Source organism: Colossoma macropomum, unplaced genomic scaffold, assembly GCF_904425465.1.
Source record: "Colossoma macropomum unplaced genomic scaffold, Colossoma_macropomum, whole genome shotgun sequence".
NCBI lineage: Eukaryota > Metazoa > Chordata > Actinopteri > Characiformes > Serrasalmidae > Colossoma > Colossoma macropomum.
In genome coordinates this window covers 711,224-735,728 of record NW_023496051.1, presented here as the reverse complement: position 1 = coordinate 735,728, position 24,505 = coordinate 711,224, and the positions used below count along the sequence as shown (strand labels likewise).

The 24,505-nt window shown below is 39.9% G+C and overlaps 3 protein-coding genes across 3 annotated transcripts in view; all 3 read left to right on the top strand.

Moving 5' to 3' along the window:
* The first annotated feature begins 2,872 nt into the window (after positions 1-2,872).
* On the top strand, positions 2,873-8,647 carry LOC118804631 (CD276 antigen homolog). Its single transcript, XM_036565185.1, has 4 exons — positions 2,873-2,963; positions 6,988-7,028; positions 7,119-7,451; positions 8,399-8,647. The coding sequence occupies exons 1-4, from the start codon at positions 2,938-2,940 to the stop codon at positions 8,560-8,562; spliced, it is 564 nt and encodes a 187-aa protein (XP_036421078.1). The 5' UTR covers positions 2,873-2,937; the 3' UTR covers positions 8,563-8,647.
* Positions 8,648-10,852: 2,205 nt separating this feature from the next.
* The window catches only part of LOC118804626 (CD276 antigen homolog), a 42,150-nt gene continuing 28,497 nt past the window's right edge, over positions 10,853-24,505 (top strand). The window contains exons 1-2 of the mRNA XM_036565179.1: positions 10,853-10,905; positions 13,103-13,143. Of these exons, the coding sequence (XP_036421072.1) occupies positions 10,880-10,905; positions 13,103-13,143 (67 nt within the window). The 5' untranslated portion in view covers positions 10,853-10,879. The remainder of the gene's footprint in view (positions 10,906-13,102; positions 13,144-24,505) is intronic.
* On the top strand, positions 18,515-22,742 carry LOC118804621 (CD276 antigen homolog). Its single transcript, XM_036565173.1, has 4 exons — positions 18,515-18,659; positions 21,071-21,111; positions 21,202-21,534; positions 22,484-22,742. Exons 1-4 carry the CDS (start codon positions 18,634-18,636, stop codon positions 22,645-22,647), a joined length of 564 nt encoding a protein of 187 aa, XP_036421066.1. The 5' UTR covers positions 18,515-18,633; the 3' UTR covers positions 22,648-22,742.

Here is a 24,505-nt window from a genome sequence, read left to right as displayed (position 1 = left end):
TTCTACTCACTTTACAGTGTATTCAGCCAAAACCGGGCTAGATCCCTTAGTTCTACTCACTTTACAGCATATGGGCAAGAGCTGGGCCACATCTGTTAGTTGTACTCATTTTACAGTGTGTGGGCCTCATCCGGGCCACATCCATTAGCTCTTCTTGTTTTACAGTATATAGGCCAGATCTAGGCCGAGGACCTTGCCAGAACTTGGCCGGAACAAAACCAAGGATGTGGCCCACAAGTGGCCCAGATAAATTTTGCTAACTGGTCTCTCACTCTCATTCTGCTGACCAGGATCACTGACCGCTGTTTGTGGATTAAATGTATCTAAAGCAGCCATATGAGCTTATACACTTTAAACCTTGTACAGCATGACCTTTTACGCACCTCCTGTCAGCTATGATGCATTTAGGCTTTCTTTTTTCAGTAGTTCAGCGTCTGCACCTTTGTCATGTCAACTTTCAGGGAAAAATACCTGCTAAATAAAAGGCCTTTAGAACCATTTGGATTAAAAGCTGACGGTTTTGCCTTCTAATAGGAAATGGCATAATGGTTACCATTAGAGACCACTTCCTGTAGGATTCCTTTAGATCCCATTAGGGAACCATCAAATGCATCTGGAATCAGTTTCAGAGCACTTCTTAATGATATCAATACAAAATAAAACACAAAATATCATTACAGACTTCTGGATACCACCAGGAACCATAACTTGACGCAGAGATGAAGCAGATAATTGTGAAGTATCATGTAAATAATTGCTGTAATTATGAATACAGCAGCAGTAGCGATAATCACAAAATTTAAATATATATATACATAGGTTATATTTACTGCTACTGTAAAAGACTGCAACATGGGATTCATGTTCAGCAGAACATTACACTCATGCCCGATTTTGGGGTGTCTACATAACCCATTAGCTTACCCAGGCCAGAGAAGCTGAAGTTTGTGTAATATTTACCGTTTTTGGCTGAAGTTTAATGTTATGCTCAGTTTAAGCCTGTCTGTGGTAAAGTACACATAAAGGCCATGTATTAAGAGTAATTGAGCTATATGTCTGCCAGTAATAACCGGTTAAACCCTAAGCCAAAACACATTACAAAACCTTAAGAAACCAAAAGAAACACTTAATGGTTTCTATGGTTTTTTCAGCAGGGATACGTTCAAAAACAAAAGGCTTGAGATAAAGTTTTATTCCTGCACATGTAGCATTAGGCTTGGTGTACACTACACAACTTTTAAAATCTTAACAGATTTCTAAAATGGAGAGCATCACAAACTTATCAGTTTGTCACAGAATATCTTGTCTTTTTGTTGTGAATGGGTGAAATGAATGGGTTAAGATGGAGCGTTTGAGCAAAATCATAGTTTAGAAATGCTTAAACATTTTTAATGTAAAAAGAATACATTTATTTCCTGAACACTGAACAGCATAAAACATTTTAACACTGCTGTTATGTTTTTAAGAGCTTTAAAACTCGAGTTATAGGAGAACAGCCACAGAGCTGCTCCGCTCGCCAACCAATCAGCACTCAGTAGCAGTAATGCTAACCAATCAACACTCAGTAGCAGTAATGTCAGCATTCAGCTGCACAAAACCCATTTGCTGTAGAAAAAAAGGAAATATATTGGTAATTATTCTTTGGTTTTTTAGTGAAATACGTTCCTCTACTTTCTACAATTAAAAGTGATTATAAACTATTTTAACTTCTCGTTTTTAGCCGTTGAGCTCCATTACTCCGCCCACTGCTGTTTTCTAGTCCTGTTGTTGACATAACGGTGGGGGTCGGGGGTCGGGGGTCGGGGGTGGGGGGCAGGAAGTGGCCAGGCTCCTCATAAACCGGCTGTGCTCTGGTTTGAACTGTGGTCTGGTAAGAACTCAAACTCCCAGACCTCCTCAGAGATCACATGACACAAACAGCGCTGTTTGTGCTTTTATGCGCAGTGAATGCGCAAACTGGTGGTTAATGTGGGCTGAGAAGCGCTGATACAGCGACAGCTGGACAGCTGAGCTGAAATTGTAAACAGAGTGACCTGACGTCTGGATCCAACATTACAAACATGATGAACTGCTCTTATCCGCCTGTGTTTCACACGCAGCTCCTCTGTTTGATCGCGGGGCTAAAGATCCACTCGTTTCTCCACTTACACTACCAGATCATCCGCGCAGTCAGTCGATTCTGATGGAGCTCCTGACCTGGAAATGGCTTCAGAGTGTGAAAATTTGCCGCAAGGGGCGAATCGGGCTTAAAGACCCCTTTACACTGTGATATCAACCCCTCAGGAGCCACAAAATACCACTACAGTCTATAGGACACCGCCAGAAACCACTGGTGATTTTGTCAGTAGGGATGAAGCCAGCGGTTCGTAGTTAAGTATCGTGTGAATAGCTGGTGTAATTATAAAGAAAGTAACAACAATAATCACAAAACAAAACATTCAGATTATGTTTTACTTTGCATGTGAAGGAGTACAATACAGGCTCGCAACACAAAACACCAACAAGCCATTACAGACTCGTTCACGCTACCTGCACGTATAAAACAGAACACCTGAGAACAACAGGGCGAATTAGTGTAGGCGGCCTGTAAACCAGGAGCTGGCGCCGCGTCAGCTCTGAGGACGTGCTTTTCAAAAAGCGTCTAAAAATTCAAATCATCACAACTTCAACAGATTTTAACGTATATCCACGTAAATCAAAGAAAAACACTTGCGGAAAAGACTGATTTGCTCGTTTGAATTCGAAGCTCCGCCCCATGTACACGCCCCTTAATGGTTTAGGAGTTTAGACTCCTTTAATACAGGTGAGCTGGGTGGGTCTGTTCCGCGTGTAGGTGCTTTATAAAAGGAGGAGTGCTCTAAAAGTCTCCTCATTCATTCTTTCATTCATTCTTTCTTTCTTTCTTTCGCTCGCGAGCTGCTTCACAGAAACGACGCCATGACACGGTTAAGACTCAGTCAGCGGTATGTACACATTTACTATTACTTAGCTGTAAAATCTGCCCAGCAACCCAAAAATCATTCTGATTGGTGAGATTTGGGCCAATAGGAAAATAGATCTGTGTATTTCAGCTTCTCTGCGTTTGTTAGACTTGATCAGGCTCCTTAAAGCGATGCCTTTATTGATCATACTGTTTAAAACGATATTTTAACATCAGTATTAATATGTGTGCAACCAGAAACTCCAGTAAGCTAAGACAAACGTGAACGTGATAGAGTCCAGGGGCCGCATTACAGAAACGTCTTAAGCCTGAAATCTTAAGTTACCATGACAACTTAAGTACGCACTGAATTTATGACAGAAGCTTTTACAGACTTTCTCCTTCTAAACTCAGATAAAACAGAGGTTCTGCTTCTTGGTCCAAAAGCAGCCAGAAACAAACTGTCTAATTTAACACTTAAACTTAACAATTTCTCAGTTGCATCAAGCTCATATGTAAAAAACCTTGGTGTCATTATAGACCCTGATCTGTCCTTCGACACACATATAACTAATATTACTAGAACAGCCTTCCTGCATCTTCGCAATATTGCTAAATTGAGAAATGCATTATCTCTACAGGATGCAGAAAAGTTAGTTCATGCATTTATTACCTCAAGGCTAGATTACTGTAATGCCCTGCTGGCTGGATGTCCCAGCAAAAGCATTAACAAGCTTCAGCTAGTCCAGAACGCTGCAGCCAGAGTTCTTACTAGAACCAGAAAGTTTGACCATATCAGCCCAGTTTTATCAGCCTTACACTGGTTGCCAGTAAAATTTCGGATTGATTATAAAATTCTCTTGCTGACTTATAAAGCACTAAACGGACTCGCCCCGCTGTACCTGAGTGAACTTCTCTCTCACTATGAACCATCCCGCCTACTTAGATCACAAGGTGCTGGCTTACTATTAGTACCCAGAATTAATAAAGTTATGTCAGGGGGGAGAGCTTTCTCATACAAAGCCCCCCAGCTTTGGAATAGTCTTCCTGTTAATGTTCGGGACTCAGACACAGCCTCAGTCTTTAAGTCTAGGCTAAAAACCTACTTGTATATTCAAGCCTTTGGTAATTAGTTTTCCCTGTTAGTTCTATACCTGCCAGAGTCTCTGCTAACACTGTAATTTGTGATCGGTCACCCATTACAGAACTGACTCTGTGTGTTTTCCTCTCTGTGTGTTTTCCTTTCTTTTCTTCGCCGAGTTGAACAGCTGCCCATCCTGTGCGTTCTGATGCTGCTGCCTTTTCTGCCTCGATCGGGTGCCACTGCTCGCCAGCCCTCTGGACCGGGTTACCAACATTGAGCCTCCTGCTGTTCAACGCCGTGCAAACCTCACCCTCACAACCTGACCCCACTGATACTACTGCTGTTGCTGCATGAACTATTCAAAATTATTCACTTGAACCAATCAATCATTCAAACTAATTCAAATTAATCAATCACCCATTGACTGTGTTTTTCCTCTCTTTCTTTTGCCGAGTTGAACAGCTGCCCATCCTGCTGCTGATGCTGCTGCCTCTGCTGCCTTGATCGGGTGCCACTGCTCACCGTGCAAACCTCACCCTCACAACCTGACCCCACTGATGCTGCTGCTTCTGCTGCATGAACTGAACTATTCAAATTAATTGTTTCCTTCACGTTTTACCCTGTTTTTTGTACTATAATACTTTATACTAACAATGTTTACTATCCGGTGTCGACCAGAGGAGGATGGGTTCCCCTTCTGAGTCCTGGTTCCTCTCAAGGTTTCTTCCTGTTTCTCTTAGGGAGTTTTTCCTTGCCACTGTCGCCTCTGGCTTGCTCATGGGGGCTCGGACCCGGACTTCTTTTTGTAATGCTCATTTCCTTGTAAAGCTGCTTTGTGACAACACCTGTTGTAAAAAGCGCTATATAAATAAACTTTACTTACTTACTTACTTACTTACAGAATAAATGTCCCTAACTAATCTTATCCTAACTCCAGATAAGAAAACAGTATGACAGAAGGATCCTAACTAGACCAAATCTCCTAAATACTGTCCCAACAGTGTCCTAACTCCTGTTTAACCGTCTGTTTCTAGCGTTTCTAGGCAGCTGTGTCAGGCAGCATAGTTCACTACTGACATAATGAGGCTACATTTATTTACACTGTTAAACGCTGATTTCACTGAGATGGTTTTCTTTTCTAACTCTGCGTTTTAAAAATCTCAGACACTGCAGACTCCGTCACTCTCATTACCTTCGTGTGTTAATGTTGATGATAAAGTATTACAGTGATGGTGGTGAGTTTTGAGGAGACAGAGCTGAACGTGTTTTTATAATAGGCGGAATAACGTTAAAAGCGTTTGGCTAAAGCGTTTGGATTAATGAACCTGGAGAGCAGCGACGCTCTGACAAACAGCACGAAACGCGGTCACAATAGTCATAACTTCAAGCTTATCACGCTTTAGTTTTGTTTCACCTTTACATCAGTAACGGCAGCTAACGTTAGCTGTCTGGCTAACCAACGTTAATACATTACGTTACCTAGATGCCGCGGTGGGTTCAGCCAGGCACGTCAACGGCGCCGCCATTTTGGGGCGGTCAACATCGCTGCTGGACTGCATTCAGTACCATTACAGAGCGGCAGTTTGAGAAAGATATTGTCCAAAATTACACTATTTCAAGAATATTGATCTCAGAAAGTGGGATAGGCTTATATAACGGAGGGAACGCAGTGACCCACACTCATGTTTGTGTTATGTTTGTGTGGATATGGTTGTGTGGTTAATGAGGCACAGAGAACCTGTTAATGTGATAATTTTATTTTATTTATCCCCCCCCCCTCTGGTTTTGTTTTTCCTCTAGTCTATTGAGGGGATCTTAACTTTATGTAGTAGTTATTTATTTACAGTGATGGTTAAAGCTGTGTAGCTGGGTAAGTTACAGCATTCCTTAATCCGTGTAGATATTCATAATAGATTAACTTTAGCACCTTCTTACACCAACCTGACGTTAGTTTCTTATTCGCCAGCTTCTTGTTCAAATTTTCCCGTTCCACCTTAAATGGTGCAGCTTCAGGCACCAGAAAGTGGCTGCTGCACCAATTAAGGTGGAACGGGAAAACTCGAACAAGAAGCTGGCGAATAGGAAGCCGACTTTAGCTTCGTCCTTCTTACTGTGTTTTGGGGGTTTATTTTATTTTTGTGTGTATTAAGATTAGAAGTGATTCACACACTGATAGATTTGCTGATGTGTGTGAGTTTGTGTTTTTTACTCGCGCTAAAAAAGTTCCTGAGTTGGAATAAGATACTGTAAGATAAAATCCCTAAATGAAGGGAAGATTTGCTTCTGTACTACGAATTTGTGAAAAATCTTATTTTGACCTGTCAAATCTTAAGTTCAGACAAAAAGATAGGAAGTTTCTGTAATGTGGCCCCAGAGCAATATTGTACAATAGAGTGATAATAATCTAAAATATCATGGAACAAAAGCTGTGCAAACGCATGTTTTTATTCAGTGGAATATTTTAATACACATGTATTTCAAGCCCAAACCTTATATGCAACATCTAATATATTGTTTTACATCTAATCAACATCTTGTGAACAGTCTCTGGTCACTTATCTTGCCGAAGCCAGTTTATCACTCAAAGTTCTCTGGTTTAGCTCGACGAATACAGTGTTGCAGGTTTGTGACTGGACAGTCACTTAGATCTACACAGTCATTTAGATCTAGAGGTGGGCGATATGGCAAAATATAATATTGTGATACTTCAAGAAATTGTCATGGTACACGATGTGTCACACTGTTAATTTTTTCAGACATCATAATGCTACATTTAAAAAAAAATACTGTTAAACTGTAAATACAATGATTTTTATTCAATATTTGGCATAGTGTTGCACTAAATGCAGTTAAACAGGATTAATTTTGCTCATTTGATATTTGGGGGGAAAAAAGGATTTTCATGCAGCATTTGCAGTTTTGAAGAATATGAGCCATCAGAATGTCTTTCTCGAGCATTTTATTCTGTATTTTCTTGATGTAGATGCTGGTTCTCCTGTGTCTTACTGCTGCTGATAAACAAAGGTGAAAACTTAATTTACCTCAATATAATATGCAGCACATGAAGAAAATAAAAGCCAGGCTGTGCTTACATCTGCTTTTGTTGTGTTTCAGTGTCTATTTCAGTGTCCCTGCAGGGCATTGAAGCTGGTGTAGGAAAGCCTGTCATCTTACCATGTTCAAACAGTGATGAGGCACTGCAGGATAAAGTCACTGTGTTCTGGAGATTCAGAGACAGCAGGACTGTGTACGACATCATCGACAGCGAAGTGTTGTTTGATGAACAGGACACATCATTCAGACACAGAGTTGAAAGTTTTCCAGCTGAGTGGACAAAGGGAAACTTCTCCATCACACTCAGCAGTGTCCAGAAGGCTGATGGAGGACTGTACACCTGCTTCATTCCTGCTATCAACAAACAAACGAAAGTACAGCTGATTGTTCAAGGTTTGTAGAAAGTCTCCTTAAATCCTGTTTGGTTTGATTTGAAAATAAAACCATCAAAGGGCCTATATTACAAAACATGAATTTTTTAAAAATAAGAATTTGATGGACTGTATAAACACTTATGCTTTTGGCTACAGCCTTAGATCAGAACACTGGTGTTGTACAGATGTTGTACTTTTATAATGGTGAATATTCTATGAAACTGAATCTTATTTCCAAAGGGCTGGTGTGGCTGCAGCTTTCCATTCCAAATAAGCAGCACACTTAATTCAGACTAATGTAAGGCACATTTTCAGCCACTCCTTATTTTTGCTGTATTGAAAAATGTATCGAATCAAGAAGCCGCTGTATCGTATCACAATTAATTCTGTAAATTGTCGCACCGCACACATGTACATTCGGCCTACATCAGTTACGCCTTCCCATTCTGAAGGGACGTGGAGTGTTGATCCTGCAGACAGTCTGTAGCACAGAGTGCAAGATTTAACGTTGTGCTGTTTCTGGCTGTCAGGAAGCAAATAAATCATTGCTGTCTTCCAAAGACTCTACTGGTAGTGGGCAGTACACCAGCTGAAATTACTCCTCTGGAGTTGGTCATAACCGTTATACCAGTAGAGGACATAATAGGAGACAAAGGACTTGAGAAATTCAACAAAGTTGCCAGTATTAGAAGCCAGTATTGACAGATTTATGGTTTTTAGCATATGTACTGACTTAACCACATTTCAGACCAGACTATTTCTTGAAGGCATGACAATACAGGGCAGCCAATCAGAACACCGGTCATTTACATATCAGTCTTGGAGGTGCAATAAAAATGCAGTGCCCTTCAGGAGAAGAATGAAAAGGAACCTGTATATGAGCCCTTTGAACACAGCAGATCGTGATTGGTGTTGTGGAAGTGGTTCTTTCTCTCTGATGGGTTTAACTCTGTCTGTGTTCCACAGAGAGACCAGTTGCACAAATGCTTCAGCAGAGAAACGGGGACGTCAAACCAGCGCCAGCTTTATCAGGGAGAGATGAGTTGAGGAACAGGGACGCTGAAAGAAAACCAGAGAACCTTGTGCTTTTCTCTGCAGCTCTGTTGGGACTGACCCTGCTGTATGTCTGACTTTTCACATACTGAACTGATGTTATGATGTAGGTATTATAATATAGATATTTTATACAGATTATTGTGTGTGTGTGTGTGTGTGTGTGTGTGTGTATATACATATATATAATGTATGTGTATGTATATAATGTATATGTGTGTGTGTATATCAGGCACGCTCATTGTCCATTTTATAGTAACACATCAGTGTTACTGCAGTACTGAGAATGATCTGCCACTCAAATAGTACCTGCTCTGTGAGGGTCCATAGGGGTCCTGACTACTGTAGAACAGGGTAAAAGGGGGCTAACAAAGTATCAGAGAAACAGATGGACTACAGTCTGTAACTGTAGAGCTACAAAGTGCACCTATATAGTAAGTGGAGCTGATAAAATGGACAATGAGCATAGAAACAAGGAGGTGGTCATAATGTTATGCCTGATCAGTGTGTGTGTGTGTGTGTGTGTGTGTATGTATGTATGTATGTATGTATATGTATAAATATAGTAGTGACCCTAACTGACCTAAGAGAGGGGATGTGTTCTATGATGTAAGTGAGATGTTTAAATGAATGTGGCTAAGGTGTTTGTAAACTTATGACTTCCACTGTATATGAAGAATTTTTTGGCACAGTAGAATTTGCTCATTGTATAATAAATGTTTTTGTATTGTTTTTGTAAAATGAATCTGCACTGGATGATACTGATAATAATTAAAAAAATATTTTGATAAAATGATTCAGCTTTTAAAGTTCTGAATTGTGAATCCCTGTCTCTGCTCTTATTTACACTGTAATTCTTTACTGGTTTTTATTTTAGAACTATTTATTTGGCTGAACTTCCCACATAAGCCTCTAATCTGATGTAACCCCACACTCTTAAAGACTGATTCTATATAAAACCATAAACACTCAGAGAAATATCTACACGCTTTAATGGTTCTTCAGACTGATGGAGAATGTGTTCTTTTTGAAAATGGTTCTATGTAGCAGATACTGTTCTGGTCCTGGAGATCTACCACTGTGTAAAGTTTAACTCCAACACAAATCTAGCACACGTGATCCAGGAAATTAAGGCCTCCAGGATCAGGACTAGGCACCGGTCAACCTCGGCCATTTCCTACAATCAGACTTCTAATCAGTGCTTTCTGACAGCATGGACACACTTGGACATGGTCCAGTAACAGCACAGTTATCCAGAGATAATTTCATATTAAAGCTTTGGCAAACCTGAAGACACATAAATGAGGAACTAGTAAAAAATGTTGATATATCAGTGTTTATTTGGAAGCTTGTTGTCTGATCAGATGTAAACAAATGGTAACCAATCAGCAAGTAAAGCTCACTTCCATTTCACCACCCTGTATTTGACCAGTAGAAAGTTTTTAACACTGAATACTCTTAACATGAGCGCTAAACTCATCATGAAGGGGGTCAGTTAGAAACCCCACCCTGCATGAATGGATTATAAAATACTATTTAGGCCAAAAGTGCATCATAAAACACCACTTTAGTCCAGTGTGTGATCACAAAAACTATCATAAAACAACGTCTCAGACATCAGGCAGTGTATCAGAGGTGGACGTCTGGTTCCTATCACCACCACTGTGAACAATTCTGGCTCTCAAACAGAAAAGTTTACACCAAACTGCTCTGAATGACTCAGTTTACCTCCTAATGACTGATTTATGCATACAATTTGGAAGAAATTCTCCTTTAATGCTACTGAGAAAGGAAAATCCTGACTTAAGCTTCATATTTAATGAGAAATCTTTATGCTAAATCTTAAAGACTGTATGGGCAGTTTAACAGAATTCAATTTTGCTTTTATTTTTTAACAACACTTATTTTAAATAATCAGCCTTAATTAACTGTTATCTTTACATTTAAATGATGATTATAGTTTATATTATGATTATATTATGATGATTATAGTTATCCTAAAGGAGGAATTCCATATGTGTATATATATATATATATATATATATATATATATATATAGATAGATAGATAGATATGTCACTATATGTCAGAAGGAAACATCGTGTCTCCATTTGTGCCGTTTTTCAGTTTTACCTGTTGTCCTTTACATTCTGTGTAAATTTCATGGTGAATAGACTTAAAGAAACGACCCAAAATGACTCGGAACAAAGTCTTTTTGCATTATAAGGAAGTAGAACAACAGTGGTGGTGATGAAGGATGGATGAGTGTTGTGGTCGTGTAATATTATTGGTGGATTGGAAAAGGGGGCGGAGTCTCAGGTGCAGTTTTACTGCGCTACTTTCTGATCCTCAGTCCTTCATTCTTTCACTCTCGAGCTGCGCAGAAGCCACGGGATGACCAGATCAGGACTCAGTGAAGGGTCAGTACACATTTACTAATACACACATATCTTTATAGTGAAGAACTGTCTGCTTGAGCTGTCTGGATTCCTTTATACTTGAATCAGCTCCATCTTTCCTCGCCATTGTTTTTGTTTTACCTGACGCGCATTCTCTCTCTCTCTGTCTCTCTCTCTCTCTCTCTCTCTGCTCACAAACCATGTCTCTTTATTTGGTTCTTATCAGACTGTGTTGAAGCCCGTAATCTGTTACTGTGTAGCTCGTCTTTATTCTGTCACTTCAAAGAAATGTTACGTCTGATACGTGAGTCGCGCGAGGATTCTCTGTCCGCTGGCTGCTCCAGGTAAAACTGTCCGGCTAGACGGCTCTGTTCTTATTTCCTACGCAGTTTATTGTAATAAGACTCTAATACGGTGTTTTATGGTCACTTAAACGGTCTAAACGGTCTTTAAAGCGCTCCGTGTCCTGTCCGTGTCGTACAGGCGTGCTGGGTAACGGGGAGCTCTCACATAGACCACATGAGGTACGATGAGGGGCGGGGTTTGTTTCATACGAGCGAATCAGAGCTAAGAGGAACCTGAACAAGGATTTTTATTGGTAGCGTTTGAAATGCAAATTTGCTTTACTGTCAGACTGTTTTCAGTCCGACATTGACAGATCATATAAAAACTAACTCACAGTGGAGCATACTTTGTAGAGCTAAAACAAAAATATAAATAAATAAATGAAATAAATGTGTAATATACTGTGTAAGTGTACTATAGAGAGGACAAATTGATTTAATTTCACAGTTGTGTGCGTTGTTTTTATTTATTTTACTCTACAGATGGTGTAGTGTTGTGTTGTTGAGCTTCTTTTTACAGTTCAGAAGAAAGCAGGTGTTTCTCTATTACAGCTGATGTGTATTTTCAGTTGTAAGTACTGTAAACCTGCTGACTGAGTCATTTTGGTAAAAGACTTCAGTGTCAAACAGTTTTGTAAAAGCTTTAATCATAGACCTTTTTGTGATTCATTTTTTATTATTTTCCTTTTAAAGAACAACAACCCCCCCCACCCCCCCATTCCAGCACTGACCCACACACACAAAGAAGAGGAAAAAAACCTTGCTACAACATAGAACACATGAGAATTGAGTTACATCGGTCACAACTTAAACACAGCCAATAGTTGAGCAAGCACAAGGGTCCTGATTTTAGAAATACAGTGAATCCATACATTAAGAGTTCCAGGGCCAGCATTGCTAGTTCTTGCAGATGGCAGTTCCAGATATAGGATATCCAGTAAGGTATGGAGCCAAAGATGTTATCATAGACTTTTTTGATACATGCTTGTGTCAGTGGAGTTTTAGACAGGTGCATTGGCCACGCCCATTAAACAAAGTGAGACAGTCAGCATCAGTAAAGCAGATACCACAAAAAGTGGTATTACTGCTACTGAGTGCTGATTGGTTGTCATTACTGCTACTGAGCACTGATTGGTTGGCATTACTGGTACTGAGTGCTGACTGGTTGGTATCAGTGCTACTGAGTGCTGATTGGCTGCCATTACTGCTGCTGAGTGCTGATTCGTTAGCATTACTGCTGCTGAGTGCTGATTGATTGGCATTACTGCTACTGAGCGCTGACTGGTTAGCATTACTGCTACTGAGTGCTGATTGGTTAGCATTACTGCTACTGAGCGCTGATTGGTTGGCACTGGTCTGCCTCCAACTGACATATCAACGTACCCAGTTTTCCAAGAGTTTGGAGTGAATTGTTGCTCAGTTCTCAAACCGAAGACGAAGGAGAAGATGTGTAAAATGTCAGTTAATGTGTTAAAGACCTCATTGCCAAACATTTCCAAAAGAAAAGTTGTGGAACCAAACATTTTGCTGAGTGAGTTAGCAGCCAACCAACGCTAGAGTAGCCTGGCAACACGGTACCAACCAGAAACACTGTTTGTACCCCACCAGTTAGCATGGTGCCTCACACAGTGTTGATATAATCTCTAATAGACTTGCTTATATGGTTTCTGACACTGTATCTATAAACTGTTATCTATAACCATGAATACAGTTATTACTGTTTTTAGCTGTGTGACATGGCTTTTGTTCTTTAGTCCACAACAAGACACAAAACATGTTTTGTCTGATTGACTGCATTTTCAGGTAACACGGGAAAGACCAGTCAGAATGTCCCACCATGATTATTATTCACTGTTTTGTTGATGTTTCTACAGATGCTGGTTGTCCTGTGTGTTCCTGCTGCTGATAGACAAAGGTGAGAACTTGATGTACCTCAATATACCAACATTTCTAAACACCTAAATAAGCAATATGTAGTACATGGAAAACAAAAGCCAGGCTGTGTTCACATCTGCCTTCATGTGCGTTGTAGTGTGTCTGCAGGAGACTGAAGCTGTTGTAGGAGACAACATCATCTTACCATGTTCAAACAGTGATGAGGCACTGCAGGATAAAGTCACTGTGTTCTGGAGTTTCGGAGACAGCAGGATTGTGTACGACATCATCAACAGTGAAGTGTCGTTTGATGAACAGGACACATCATTCAGACACAGAGTTGAAAGTTTTCCATCTGAGTGGACAAAAGGAAACTTCTCCATCACACTCAGCAGTGTCCAGAAGGCTGATGGAGGACTGTACATCTGTTTCATTCCTGCAATCAACAAACAAACGAAAGTAGAGCTGATTGTTAAAGGTTTGTAGGTGATCTTCTTGAATACTGGCTGTCAGGAAGCAAATAAATCATTGCTGCCTTCCAAAGACTCTACTGGTAGTGGGCAGTACACCAGCTGAAATTACTCCTCTGGAGTTGGTCATAACCGTTATACCAGTAGAGGTAGTACAGGACATAATAGGAGACAAAGGACTTGAGAAATTCAACAAAGCTGACGTTGGCTTCTCATTTGAATTTCCCATTCCGCCTTAAACGGTGCAGAAGTATGTAGAATGTAGCCACTACAACATTTAAGGTGGAACAGGAAGTGGCAGAAGGGGTCATTTTTGGCCAGGCTAGCAAAGCCAGTATTAGAAACCAGTACTGACAGATTTATGGGTTTTAGCATATGTACTGACTTAACCACATTTCAGACCAGACTATTTCTTGAAGGCATGACAATACAGGGCAGCCAATCAGAACACCGGTCATTTACATATCAGTCTTGGAGGTACAGTAAAAATGCAGTGCCCTTCAGGAGAAGAATGAAAAGGAACCTGTATAAGAGCCCTTTGAACACAGCAGATCGTGATTGGTGTTGTGGAAGTGGTTCTCTGTCTCTCTGATGGGTTTAACTCTGTCTGTGTTCCACAGAGAGACCAGTTGCACCATCACTTCAGTGGAGAAACGGGGACGTCAAAACAGCGCCAGCTTTATCAGGGAGAGAAGAGGTGAGGAACAGGGACGCTGGAAGAAAACCAGCGAACCTTGTGCTTTTCTCTGCAGCTCTGTTGGGACTGACCCTGCTGTATGTCTGACTTTTCACATACTGAACTGATGTTATGATGTAGGTATTATAATATGGATATTTTACATGGATATTGTGTGTGTGTGTGTGTGTGTGTGTGTGTGTGTGTGTATATATATATATATACACACACACACACACGCACACCAATCAGGCACACTCATTGTCCATTTTATCATTCTCAGCACTAACACACCACCACCCCATCAGTGTTACTGCAGTACTGAGAATGATCTGCCACCCAAATAGTACCTGCTCTGTGAGGGTCCATGGGGGTCCTGACCACTGAAGAACAGGGTAAAACGGGCTAACAAAGTATGCAGAGAAACAGATGGACTACAGTCTGTAATTGTAGAACTACAAAATGCACCTATATAGTAAGTGGAGCTGATAAAATGGAAAATGAATGTAGAAACAAGGAGGTGGTCATAATGTTATGCCTGATCAGTGTGTGTGTATATATGTATGTATGTATATATGTATATGTATAAATGACAAGTGATGATACTGATAATAATAATTAAAAAAAATATTTTGATAAAATGATTCAGCTTTTAAAGTTCTGAATTGTGAATCCCTGTCTCTGCTCTTATTTACACTGTAATTCTTTACTGGTTTTTATTTTAGAACTATTTATTTGGCTGAACTTCCCACATAAGCCTCTAATCTGATGTAACCCCACACTCTTAAAGACTGATTCTATATAAAACCATAAACACTCAGAGAAATATCTACATGCTTTAATGGTTCTTCAGACTGATGGAGAATGTGTTCTTTTTGAAAATGGTTCTATGTAGCAGATACTATTCTGGTCCTGGAGATCTACTACTGTGTAAAGTTTAACTCCAACACAAATCTAGCACACGTGATCCAGGAAATTAAGGCCTCCAGGATCAGGACTAGACACCCCTGGTCAAGGTGGTTGACTATCTAATTTAAAATGTGAGTCCAGGGGTCCCCATTCCTGTCTTTTGCCCAGAGCTCCACAATCTCTAAATCTGCCTTGGATCACTGGCCACTTTATTAGAAACACCCACCTTGTACTTCCACTCACTGGCCACTTTATTAGAAACACCAACCTCGTGCTTCCACTCACTGGCCACTTTATTAGAAACCCCTACCCTGTGCTTCCACTCGCTGGCCACTTTATTAGAAACGCCACCCCTGTATTTTCACTCACTGGCCATTTTATTAGAAACACCAACCTTGTATTTCCACTCACTGGCCACTTTATTAGAAATACCTACCTCAAGTAAGGTTTATTATTATTGTTGATTGTGACATTATTTTCAGTGAAACACGATGGACTGCAGTTCCAAATCACAGCCCACATATTTCTAAACCCCCCCACCCCCCTTTTTTGTAACATCACTGCAACCATATGTTTTTTTATGTTATGGTTTTTAACTTAAGTGTAATTCTGGTTTCTGTGAACCGTTCTGATCTTTTTCAGCTCTAATTCTCAGGTTTTCAGTGTCGGCGCTTAAGAAAAGAAAATTGCAATAAAAAAGCTGATTTTAGTTTTCTGTGGGCTGCTATGCTTTGTTTGTATAAACTGGTGGGCCTTGGGGTGGAAAAGGTTGAGGACCCCTGCATGTGCTGTCCATTGTATTTTCATTGTACACAATTCATTCTACATCCACTAGATGGCGACATTTAATTTCAGTGTACAGCAGGAGCGGTCAAACTCGGCCATTTCCAACAATCAGACTTCTAATCAGTGCTTTTTGACAGCATGGACACACTTGGACATGGTCCAGTAATAGCACAGTTATCCAGAGATAATTTCATATTAAAGCTTTGGCAAACCTGAAGACACATAAAGGAGGAACTAGTAAAAAATGTTGATATATCAGTGTTTATTTGGAAGCTTGTTGTCTGATCAGATGTAAACAAATGGTAACCAATCAGCAAGTAAAGCTCACTTCCATTTCACCACCCTGTATTTGACCAGTAGAAAGTTTTTAACACTGAATACTGTTAACATGAGCGCTAAACTCATCATGAAGGGGGTCAGTTAGAAACCCCACCCTGCATGAATGGATTATAAAATACTATTTAGGCCAAAAGTGCATCATAAAACAACACTTTAGTCCAGTGTGTGATCACAAAAACTATCATAAAACAACGTCTCAGACATCAGGCAGTGTATCAGAGGTGGACGCCTGGTTTCTGTCACCACCACTGTGAACAATTCTGACTCTCAAACAGAAAAGTTTACACCAAACTGCTCTGAATGACTCGGTTTACATCCTAATGACTGATTTATGCATAAAATTTGGAAGAAATTCTCCTTTAATGCTACTGAGAAAGGAAAATCCTGAGAATTCAACTTTGCTTTTATTTTTAATAACACTTATTTTTAATAATCAGCCTTAATTAACTGTTATCTTTACCTTAAAATGATGATTATTTGAATTATCTCTGTAGAACTGATGTTAAAACCAGCATTATTCCCTATAGAACTGCAGTAGAACTTCTCAGTACATCTATCAGCACAGGAACTGAAGTTTACAGTGTTTCAGGCTCTGTTCTTCTCTTTTTGATCCTTTGGGTCTAAAAAATTTGAAGGCAGCTGTTTTGCTGATGCTTCTGTTTTAATTTCACACATAAGTGAATTAAGACTAAAAGAAATGCTAACAGGCTCACTTTCATTTGAAAATGAAGTACAATATTCTCGGTGCATTACGTTTAATTGGACAGTGTTATAATATTTAAACAATGTCTTTGTTTTTGACATGCTTTGGTAGGCTACAAGTGTTTACAGTAGCAGTAACGCTAACTAATCAGCACCCAGTAGCTGTAATGCTAATCAATCAGCGCTCAGTAGCAGTAAGGCTAACTAATCAGCACTCAGTAGCAGTAATGCTAACCAATCAGCACTCAGTAGCAGTAATGCTAACCAATCAGAACTCAGTAGCAGTAATGCTAACCAATCAGCACCCAGTAGCAGCAATGCTAACTAATAAGAACTCAGTACCAGTAATGCTAACCAATCATAACTCAGTAGAAGTAATGCTAACAAATCAGAACTCAGTAGCAGCAATGCTAACCAATCAGAGCTCAGTAGTGGTAATGCTAACCAATCAGCACCCAGTAGCAGTAATGCTAACTAATCAGAACTCAGTAGCAGTAATGCTAACCAATCAGCACCCAGCAAGAAGTGGCCAGGCTCCTCATAAACCGGCTGTGCTCTGGTTTGAACTGTGGTCTGGTAAGAACTCAAACTCCCAGACCTCCTCAGAGATCACATGACACAAACAGCGCTGTTTGTGCTTTTATGCGCAGTGAATGCGCAAACTGGTGGTTAATGTGGGCTGAGAAGCGCTGATACAGCGACAGCTGGACAGCTGAGCTGAAATTGTAAACAGAGTGACCTCCAACATTACAAACATGATGAACTGCTCTTATCCGCCTGTGTTTCACACGCAGCTCCTCTGTTTGATCGCGGGGCTAAAGATCCACTCGTTTCTCCACTTACACTACCAGATCATCCGCGCAGTCAGTCGATTCTGAAGGAGCTCCTGACCTGGAAATGGCTTCAGAGTGTGAAAATTTGCCGCAAGGGGCGAATCGGGCTTAAAGACCCCTTTACACTGTGATATCAACCCCTCAGGAGCCACAAAATACCACTACAGTCTATAGGACACCGCCAGAAACCACTGGTGATTTTGTCAGTAGGGATGAAGCCAGCGGTTCATAGTTAAGTATCGTGTGAATAGCTGGTGTAATTATAAAGAAAGCAACAGCAATAATCACAAAACAAAACATTCAGATTATGTTTTACTTTGCATGTGAAGGAGTACAATACAGGCTCGCAACACAAAACACCAACAAGCCATTACAGACTCGTTCACGCTACCTGCACGTATAAAACAGAACACCTGAGAACAACAGGGCGAATTAGTGTAGGCGGCCTGTAAACCAGGAGCTGGCGCCGCGTCAGCTCTGAGGACGTGCTTTTCAAAAAGCGTCTAAAAATTCAAATCATCTTTGATTTCATCAACTTTGACTTCAACAGATTTTAACGTATATCCACGTTAATCAAAGAAAAACACGTGCGGAAAAGACCGATTTGCTCGTTTGAATTCGAAGCTCCGCCCCATGTACACGCCGCTTAATGGTTTAGGAGTTTAGACTCCTTTAATACAGGTGAGCTGGGTGGGTCTGTTCCGCGTGTAGGTGCTTTATAAAAGGAGGAGTGCTCTAAAAGTCTCCTCATTCATTCTTTCATTCATTCATTCTTTCTTTCTTTCGCTCGCGAGCTGCTTCACAGAAACGACGCCATGACACGGTTAAGACTCAGTCAGCGGTATGTACACATTTACTATTACTTAGCTGTAAAATCTGCCCAGCAACCCAAAAATCATTCTGATTGGTGAGATTTGGGCCAATAGGAAAATAGATCTGTGTATTTCAGCTTCTCTGCGTTTGTTAGACTTGATCAGGCTCCTTAAAGCGATGCCTTTATTGATCATACTGTTTAAAACGATATATTAACATCAGTATTAATATGTGTGCAACCAGAAACTCCAGTAAGCTAAGACAAACGTGAACGTGATAGAGTCCAGGGGCCGCATTACAGAAACGTCTTAAGCCTGAAATCTTAAGTTACCATGACAACTTAAGTACGCACTGAATTTATGACAGAAGCTTTTACAGAATAAATGTCCCTAACTAATCTTATCCTAACTCCAGATAAGAAAACAGTATGACAGAAGGATCCTAACTAGACCAAATCTCCTAAATACTGTCCCAACTGTGTCCTAACTCCTGTTTAACCGTCTGTTTCTAGCGTTTCTAGGCAGCTGTGTCAGGCAGCATAGTTCACTACTGACATAATGAGGCTACATTTATTTACACTGTTAAACGCTGATTTCACTGAGATGGTTTTCTTTTCTAACTCTGCGTTTTAAAAATCTCAGACACTGCAGACTCCGTCACTCTCATTACCTTCGTGTGTTACTGTTGATGATAAAGTATTACAGTGATGGTGGTGAGTTTTGAGGAGACAGAGCTGAACGTGTCTTTATAATAGGCGGAATAACGTTAAAAGCGTTTGGCTAAAGCGTTTGGATTAATGAACCTGGAGAGCAGCGACGCTCTGATAAACAGCACGAAACGCGGTCACAATAGTCATAACTTCAAGCTTATCACGCTTTAGTTTTGTTTCACCTTTACATCAGTAACGGCAGCTAACGTTAGCTGTCTGGCTAACCAACGTTAATACATAACGTTACCTAGATGCCGCGGTGGGTTCAGCCAGGCACGTCAACGGCGCCGCCATTTTGGGGCGGTCAACATCGCTGCTGGACTGCATTCAGTACCATTACAGAGCGGCAGTTTGAGAAAGATATTGTCCAAAATTACACTATTTCAAGAATATTGATCTCAGAAAGTGGGATAGGCTTATATAACGGAGGAAACGCAGCGATCCACGCTCATGTTTGTGTGGTGTTTATGTGTAGATATGGCCGTGTGGTTGGTGAAGCACAGAGAACCTGTTAATGTGATTTGTTTTTCTCTGGTTTTATATGAAGCTTATTTCATTTAATAGTCTATTCAGGGGATCTTAACTCTATGTAGTAGTTATTTAATTACAGTGATGGTTAAAGCTGTGTAGCTGGGTAAGTTACAGCATTCCTTAATCCGTGTAGATATCCATAATAGATTAACTTTAGCACCTTCTTACACAAACCTGACGTTAGTTTCTTACTTGCCAGCTTCTTGTTCAAATTTTCCCGTTCCACCTGAAATGGTGCAGCTTCAGGCACCAGAAAGTGGCTGCTGCACCAATTAAGGTGGAACGTGAAAACTCGAACAAGAAGCTGGCGAATAGGAAGCCGACTTTAGCTTCGTCCTTCTTACTGTGTTTTGGGGGTTTATTTTATTTTTGTGTGTATTAAGATTAGAAGTGATTCACACACTGATAGATTTGCTGATGTGTGTGAGTTTGTGTTTTTTACTCGCGCTAAAAAAGTTCCTGAGTTGGAATAAGATACTGTAAGATAAAATCCCTAAATGAAGGGAAGATTTGCTTCTGTACTACGAATTTGTGAAAAATCTTATTTTGACCTGTCAAATCTTAAGTTCAGACAAAAAGATAGGAAGTTTCTGTAATGTGGCCCCAGAGCAATATTGTACAATAGAGTGATAATAATCTAAAATATCATGGAACAAAAGCTGTGCAAACGCATGTTTTTATTCAGTGGAATATTTTAATACACATGTATTTCAAGCCCAAACCTTATATGCAACATCTAATATATTGTTTTACATCTAATCAACATCTTGTGAACAGTCTCTGGTCACTTATCTTGCCGAAGCCAGTTTATCACTCAAAGTTCTCTGGTTTAGCTCGACGAACACAGTGTTGCAGGTTTGTGACTGGACAGACATTTAGATCTAGAGGTGGGCGATATGGCAAAATATGATATTGTGATACTTCAAGAAATTGTCATGGTACACGATGTGTCACACTGTTAATTTTTTCAGACATCACAATGCTACATTTAAAAAAAAAATACTGTTAAACTGTAAATACAATGATTTTTATTCAATATTTGGCATAGTGTTGCACTAAATGCAGTTAAACAGGATTAATTTTGCTCATTTGATATTTGGGGGAAAAAAAGGATTTTCATGCAGCATTTGCAGTTTTGAAGAATATGAGCCATCAGAATGTCTTTCTCCAGCATTTTATTCTGTATTTTCTTGATGTAGATGCTGGTTCTCCTGTGTCTTACTGCTGCTGATAGACAAAGGTGAAAACTTAATTTACCTCAATATAATATGCAGCACATGAAAAAAATAAAAGCCAGGCTGTGCTTACATCTGCTTTTATTGTGTTTCAGTGTCTATTTCAGTGTCCCTGCAGGGCATTGAAGCTGGTGTAGGAAAGCCCGTCATCTTACCATGTTCAAACAGTGATGAGGCACTGCAGGATAAAGTCACTGTGTTCTGGAGATTCAGAGACAGCAGGACTGTGTACGACATCATCGACAGCGAAGTGTTGTTTGATGAACAGGACACATCATTCAGACACAGAGTTGAAAGTTTTCCAGCTGAGTGGACAAAGGGAAACTTCTCCATCACACTCAGCAGTGTCCAGAAGGCTGATGGAGGACTGTACACCTGCTTCATTCCTGCTATCAACAAACAAACGAAAGTACAGCTGATTGTTCAAGGTTTGTAGAAAGTCTCCTTAAATCCTGTTTGGTTTGATTTGAAAATAAAACCATCAAAGGGCCTATATTACAAAACATGAATTTTTTAAAAATAATAATTTGATGGACTGTATAAACACTTATGCTTTTGGCTACAGCCTTAGATCAGAACACTGGTGTTGTACAGATGTTGTACTTTTATAATGGTGAATATTCTATGAAACTGAAAATCTTATTTCCAAAGGGCTGGTGTGGCTGCAGCTTTCCATTCCAAATAAGCAGCACACTTAATTCAGACTAATGTAAGGCACATTTTCAGCCACTCCTTATTTTTGCTGTATTGAAAAATGTATCGAATCAAGAAGCAGCTGTATCGTATCACAATTAATTCTGTAAATTGTCGCACCGCACACATGTACATTCGGCCTACATCAGTTACGCCTTCCCATTCTGAAGGGACGTGGAGTGTTGATCCTGCAGACAGTCTGTAGCACAGAGTGCAAGATTTAACGTTGTGCTGTTTCTGGCTGTCAGGAAGCAAATAAATCATTGCTGTCTTCCAAAGACTCTACTGGTAGTGGGCAGTACACCAGCTGAAATTACTCCTCTGGAGTTGGTCATAACCGTTATACCAGTAGAGGACATAATAGGAGACAAAGGACTTGAGAAATTCAACAAAGTTGCCAGTATTAGAAGCCAGTATTGACAGATTTATGGTTTTTAGCATATGTACTGACTTAACCACATTTCAGACCAGACTATTTCTTGAAGGCATGACAATACAGGGCAGCCAATCAGAACACCGGTCATTTACATATCAGTCTTGGAGGTGCAATAAAAATGCAGTGCCCTTCAGGAGAAGAATGAAAAGGAACCTGTATATGAGCCCTTTGAACACAGCAGATCGTGATTTGTGTTGTGGAAGTGGTTCTTTCTCTCTGATGGGTTTAACTCTGTCTGTGTTCCACAGAGAGACCAGTTGCACAAATGCTTCAGCAGAGAAACGGGGACGTCAAACCAGCGCCAGCTTTATCAGGGAGAGATGAGTTGAGGAACAGGGACGCTGGAAGAAAACCAGAGAACCTTGTGCTTTTCTCTGCAGCTCTGTTGGGACTGACCCTGCTGTATGTCTGACTTTTCACATACTGAACTGATGTTATGATGTAGGTATTATAATATAGATATTTTATACAGATTATTGTGTGTGTGTGTGTGTGTGTGTGTGTGTGTGTGTGTATATACATATATATAATGTATGTGTATGTATATAATGTATATGTGTGTGTGTATATCAGGCAAGCTCATTGTCCATTTTATAGTAACACATCAGTGTTACTGCAGTACTGAGAATGATCTGCCACTCAAATAGTACCTGCTCTGTCAGGGTCCATAGGGGTCCTGACTACTGTAGAACAGGGTAAAAGGGGGCTAACAAAGTATCAGAGAAACAGATGGACTACAGTCTGTAACTGTAGAGCTACAAAGTGCACCTATATAGTAAGTGGAGCTGATAAAATGGAAAATGAATGTAGAAACAAGGAGGTGGTCATAATGTTATGCCTGATCAGTGTGTGTGTGTGTGTGTGTGTGTGTGTGTGTATGTATGTATGTATGTATGTATGTATATGTATAAATATAGTAGTGACCCTAACTGACCTAAGAGAGGGGATGTGTTCTATGATGTAAGTGAGATGTTTAAATGAATGTGGCTAAGGTGTTTGTAAACTTATGACTTCCACTGTATATGAAGAATTTTTTGGCACAGTAGAATTTGCTCATTGTATAATAAATGTTTTTGTATTGTTTTTGTAAAATGAATCTGCACTGGATGATACTGATAATAATTAAAAAAATATTTTGATAAAATGATTCAGCTTTTAAAGTTCTGAATTGTGAATCCCTGTCTCTGCTCTTATTTACACTGTAATTCTTTACTGGTTTTTATTTTAGAACTATTTATTTGACTGAACTTCCCACATAAGCCTCTAATCTGATGTAACCCCACACTTAAAAAAGACTGATTCTATATAAAACCATAAACACTCAGAGAAATATCTACACGCTTTAATGGTTCTTCAGACTGATGGAGAATGTGTTCTTTTTGAAAATGGTTCTATGTAGCAGATACTGTTCTGGTCCTGGAGATCTACCACTGTGTAAAGTTTAACTCCAACACAAATCTAGCACACGTGATCCAGGAAATTAAGGCCTCCAGGATCAGGACTAGACACCCCTGGTCAAGGTGGTTGACTAATTTAAAAATGTCCAGGGGTCCCCATTCCTGTCTTTTGCCCAGAGCTCCACAATCTCTAAATCTGCCTTGGATCACTGGCCACTTTATTAGAAACACCCACCTTGTGCTTCCACTCACTGGCCACTTTATTAGAAACACCAACCCTGTATTTCCACTCACTGGCCACTTTATTAGAAGCATCCACCTTGTGCTTCCACTCACTGGACACTTTATTAGAAACACCTACCTCAAGTAAGGTTTATTATTCTTGTTGATTGTGACATTATTTTCAGTGAAACACGATGGACTGTAGTTCCAAATCACAGCCCACATATTTCTAAACCCCCCCACCCCCCTTTTTTGTAACATCACTGCAACCATATGTTTTTTTTAAGTTATGCTTTTTAACATAACTGTAATTCCGGTTTCTGTTGTAAGTATTTTGCAGTTAAAATGAAGACTAAATGATCTGATCTACTGAGTAACACGCCAAGCAAGCTTGTTTCTTATGCTTTCTGGAGGTTTTCATGATAAGGGAGCAGGTTTCTCTTCTCCCGTACCTGATTACAGAGTCTAAACCTTGATCCATTCCTCATAGTTGTGGAATTGACTTATGAAATATTTATGTCTGTAAGCGCTGTGGAAAAGTGATCATTTGTTATTTTTCAAATGAAATTATTTATGCAGTGCAGCAAACAAATTCCAAATAACACATTTATAAAGAATAACAAAATAATGGTGGTGTAAATGGTCAGACTA